Below are 4,889 nucleotides of genomic sequence, written 5' to 3'. Positions count from 1 at the left end.
GAGAGAGAGAGAGAGAGAGAGAGAGAGAGAAGGAGTGCGAGTGGGGAGAAGATAACCCGTGATAAGACGAAATGATCCATCGGAGCGGTTGACCAAAGTGATCTTGGGTCATGTCCAGTAATTGCGGTCAGTCTGGCCAGTGATCTGCGCCCAACAAATGACCAGTGGCAGACCAAGTGACCGTAAGGAGGGCTTTTCATCTGGTAATGATATTTTACTGTAGAGATGGAGATCTCAGCTTCTGTTTGGTCACTTGATCATGTTGGAGTTTATGTGGTTTCGCGATTTGTGGAGAGTGCGGTGTGGGAAGGGGGTGGGGGTGGGGTGGTAGGAAATGGACTACGCATAAATGCACATGTAGACATACACACCCGTACGCCTATATATTTATATTATATAATATATCATACACATATATACATAATCATACCTGACTAATGCACATGCGGACAGATACACATCGACACCATTAACCAAACACAATCTTTCAAAAACAGTTTTAAAGCTGTGGTTTTTAAAGACTAACTTTTTTTTTCAATCTCTACAATTGTTTGAAGGCAGATTCTGAATGGTCAAAAATTGTCTTGGACTTTCTTGTCATTACTTACTACTACTACTACAGTTAATGGAAGAGACCAGGTGAATACTCCACCAGTCATTTTATTTAACAGGCAACATCATCCTTTATTGTAATACACTAGAAATACAAAGGGGGCTCTCGTGGCCTAAAGGTAAGGTGTTCGCATCAAATTCAAAGGTCCTGGGTTCAAATCCGGGTAGCAATGGAAAAAATTTCTACTCTAAAATTGTCTCCTTTCACCTCCTTTCTTGCTCTCTAGCAATATTCTGTCATCTGCTTTCGTCTCCACTTACTGCCTCCACCCCCTTTGCCCTCCTTCTGGGCTCCTGACTCTTTCTGCTGCCTTTCTACTGCTACTCCTTGGCTCCTTCTTACTGCTGTCTTTCAGCTACACCCCTGATCTTGTGGTAGGAAAGATCTACACCTAGCTTACTCGGACAAGGGCGAAAAATCTTGGAGGTCCCGAGAGCAAGCTGCAAACATTAAAGATCCCTTGGTGGTCTAAAATCGATAGGAGTAGGATTCAGCCGCCACTCGGGCAAAATTCAAAATTTCCTACCAACTGAAAATGTTTAAAGTGTCCTGCACGCTTATATGACCTTATGCAGTCTTAAAAAGACACAATGATCGAACCTGCTGTAGCTACCACACCTATCTAAGACATTCATCTGTATAAAGGACCACTTCCCACTTTGCATTTTTGTCTACAAATTGACGTTAGTTATTTATAACATCACTGCCCAGGAAGGCCACTTTTCTCCTTAATTGCCTTCCTCGGGTTCTACAGTATAAATTTTTTATAAATATTCAACATTCTTTTTTTTAACTTTCACAAAAACAATTTTCTTCAAGGCTCTGATGATAATGATGACATATCCTGTGACAATTAATCATTCAGGACAAAACGGTGACGGAGATAGATTCGCATTTAGTGAGTGGCCAGTTCAGTCATCAACTTCTACATTTCAGTGAAAACTAAGCATGAATGGTCGAGCAACAGCTGCAAAAGTTATCCTGTGTTCCCTGTCCTTTGATAGACAAGCTCAATTCACGTAGTGGGCTATGTCAATATATATTTTCTGTAATGCAAATTTCGCTGTTTTGTATACTTGTCAACAACCAGACTAAATAAATATGAAACATGATGAAAGCCAACTATATTGATCAACCTTCTTCAACACATCAATCAAAAGAAAATTGCAGTTTGTGAAGTTAATTTTGATTCCAATATACTTTAAGTTTACAATCATAAAGTTCTGGCAATGAGTCTATGTCAAAGTCATCAGGAATCCTCACCTTAATAAAATTATTTTATTCTCTTGACTACCCTACCCCTGACGCTTGGCAGGGCAGCACAAGCAAAGAAGAAAACATATCAATTAAAAGCATCATGATCAAACACATTATTTACTTAGAAAAGAAAAACTGTAACCAAAGGCAAAATGAACACAGATGTACAGAGACGACCTCTATTTATGACAGACCACATACATGCCAAGATCTCTTAGAAACCTAGAAACTGTTAGTATAAGTATCACACAAAAATATATTGATTTTGATTTGCTTTAACACCAATACAATTTTTTGTGTTTTCGGCTTAAAAAATCGATTTCCAGATTTTGCGTGGGACACACCAAACATTTTCAGTTGGTAGGAAATTTTGAATTTTGCCTGGGTGGTGGCCGAAGCCTACTCTTTTATCGACTTTGGACCATCAAGGGATCTTTAACGTGCGCAACTTGCACACCGGACCTCCGAGTTTTTTCGAATAAGTTACGTTAGACAATTATCATAAATAAAATATGGGACCTAAAATATAATGAAAGGTAGACTTACTAGGCTTAGTCGTTGTGTCATTGTATCTCAAAATCTGCGCCGACAAATTAGTATACAGCAGCGGCGCCGGAGAATAGCTTCCGATCTATTGACCAGCGCGGCGCCGGATAATAGCCACTTGCATTTTTTAAATATATAGCCTCTATACCAAACTTGATCTAGATTCTACATCATGTTCTAATGAATTACTATGGTAATGGTGAAGTACCACACGTACCACAAATGGAGGTAGATTTAGAGTGTAAACCTAGCACTGACCAATCACCACTCCCATTTCAGAGAGGGAACTTGGACTAAAAAGGTTTTAGGGAAGGGAGTGTATACAGACCCGGTAACCGGGAACAACAAAGTCGCAAAGTATACAGACCCGGTAGGGGAACTCTTTTGTGATTTCGGAAAGTTTCAGCGCCCTCTTGGCTCAGGGTCACAGAATTCTGTGCTCAGGGTAGACCTGACATAAATCATTGATCTAGTTTCGAGGCTAGCCTAGGTCTAGATTTCTAGATCTAGAATCTAGATCTAAATGAAGACTGCGGATGTCTTTTCGATGAACGATCGTTTTTCTCCGTTTTGGAGTTGATGGAATCACAATTTGAAGAAAAGAACAAAGTCATAATTTCAATCGAACAGTGACCCTCTCTATTTTTCTCTGCATCTCTCTCTCTCTCTCTCTCTCTCTCCTCTGAGTATCGCTCGCCTTCTCTTTTTCTTTGTTTGTCTTTGTCTTTCTCTCTCCCCACCTATTTCCCACACTATCTTTCTCTCGTTCCCTCCTGCCAACTGGGGCATGTCATATAGATTCTATATATATACATTTTGCTAGCACCTCTCTCTCTCTCTCTCTCTCTCTCTCACACACACACACACACACACACACACTACCGGGTCTGGTCGCTGAAACTTTCCGAAATCACAAAAGAGTTCCCCTACCGGGTCTGTATACCTCATGATGACTTTGTTCCCGGTTACCGAGTCTGTATACACTTCGTTTAGGGAAAGACAGGCATCATCTCTAACTGTGAACAGTCTAACCACACCCTCAGCCCTTCCCATTCATTCCTTCTCACTCCACCTTTCATTTCATAACCTTTCAATTTCAAGGCTTGAACTTGAACTTAAACAGTTCACACTACACTACTCGTCCCTACCCTGTCTCTACTCTCTGACTGAGCTTAAAACTCTCCTAAGTGCGGTTCTTTACTGTTATTACGAGTTGGGTTTTAGTTTTTATGGTTATGATTATGATGATACAGATAAGTTCTGATAAGTAAAAGTCTCAACCGAAAGATCAGAGACAGTAATGATGGGAGTTCTCACCTTGTTGTTTTCCAAGGCCTCTGCAGAATGAGCCTCTTTAGCTGCAAAACAGTGTTGACACTTCGTTTTGTTGAAAATATTCGGAAGAAATTTATTGCACTTCGATGCCATGTTGACGTCTGTTTTTTGTTTCAGTCGACTGACAGAAGCTAAACTGAAAAACAACCGGCGATAATCCACTGAGAACTCCGATCCTTCGAAACTTGAATTTTCTCACCCTGCACCGACTCCAGCTGAGTATTAGGAGCGGGGGGCAATGTCGATGTTACTGACACACTCTTCGACCAAAAACCATGTAATCACACATCAGGTGCACGATATGAATGATATATCCATTCTGTAAAAGTTACAAAAGGCATTCTCTCTGATCTGTCAGCAATTGTATGAATTTCAAAACCTCAATTCATCTCAGGTGCGTTGGATTCCCATCTTGTTTACAGTACAGAGGAACACCGGAACCGCATCTGAACACAGCTCAGTTTATTCCCTATTCCTTTGATCGCAGAACGCACTACACACTTTGTGGATGAATAACACGGTAGAATATAGTTCGCAGTCTGTTAGCATTTATCAACAAAGTCATAATTTTCTAAACATTTTTATCAATTTAATAATTATAGACATTTTATTGTCAAAAAGTACAAAAATTATAAAAATTCAGTTACATCGAAATTGGTGTTCCATTTTATTACACCTGGACAAGGTGAAATTGGAACGATATAAATGCGCATCTTTCAAGAGAGCATTCTAAATAACGGGAAATAAGAAATGTATTACTATTCTGCGGTGTGGTGTTTGTTTTCTTGATTCATATTTTTTACGTGAATAGAATACTAAAAGTCCTGATCCTGCTCAATATCCTGTCCTTCTCCAACTCCAGCTCACATTTTTGCACCTTTGTACGCTTGTATTCACAAGTCAAACATTTCAAATCAGGGAATCAGTCAGAGACCCCGGGACTTGCCATGGCCATTAATCAGCTGTTTCACTTCACTAAGTCAACCTTAAGCTAATTGTTATGTTTTTGTAAAGTAAGAAACGTGCTGGTGGTTTATTTCTTTGGGTGTCTTTGTTTTGTATCGGGGTTGTTGGGTTGTTGTTATTGTTGTTTGGTTGTTGTTGTTGTGGTTTTTTTGGTTGTTGTTGGGGGGTTTTT

The 4,889-nt window shown here is 39.8% G+C and overlaps 1 protein-coding gene across 5 annotated transcripts in view; it reads right to left on the bottom strand.

Moving 5' to 3' along the window:
• LOC101851475 (golgin subfamily A member 4) overlaps window positions 1-4,394 on the bottom strand; it is a 127,368-nt gene extending 122,974 nt beyond the window's left edge. For 2 of the 5 annotated variants that reach the window (XM_005092280.3, XM_013079203.2), the window contains exon 1: window positions 3,734-4,394. In XM_005092280.3, the coding sequence (XP_005092337.1) occupies window positions 3,734-3,844 (111 nt within the window). In that variant the 5' untranslated portion in view covers window positions 3,845-4,394. The remainder of the gene's footprint in view (window positions 1-3,733) is intronic. The other 3 variants (XM_005092281.3, XM_005092282.3, XM_035968174.1) reach the window with 2 other exon arrangements.
• Window positions 4,395-4,889: the final 495 nt, after the last annotated feature.

The sequence above is a fragment of the Aplysia californica genome, unplaced genomic scaffold (genome assembly GCF_000002075.1).
Source record: "Aplysia californica isolate F4 #8 unplaced genomic scaffold, AplCal3.0 scaffold00043, whole genome shotgun sequence".
NCBI classification, from domain to species: Eukaryota; Metazoa; Mollusca; class Gastropoda; order Aplysiida; family Aplysiidae; genus Aplysia; species Aplysia californica.
This window is presented reverse-complemented; position numbering and strand designations above follow the sequence as displayed.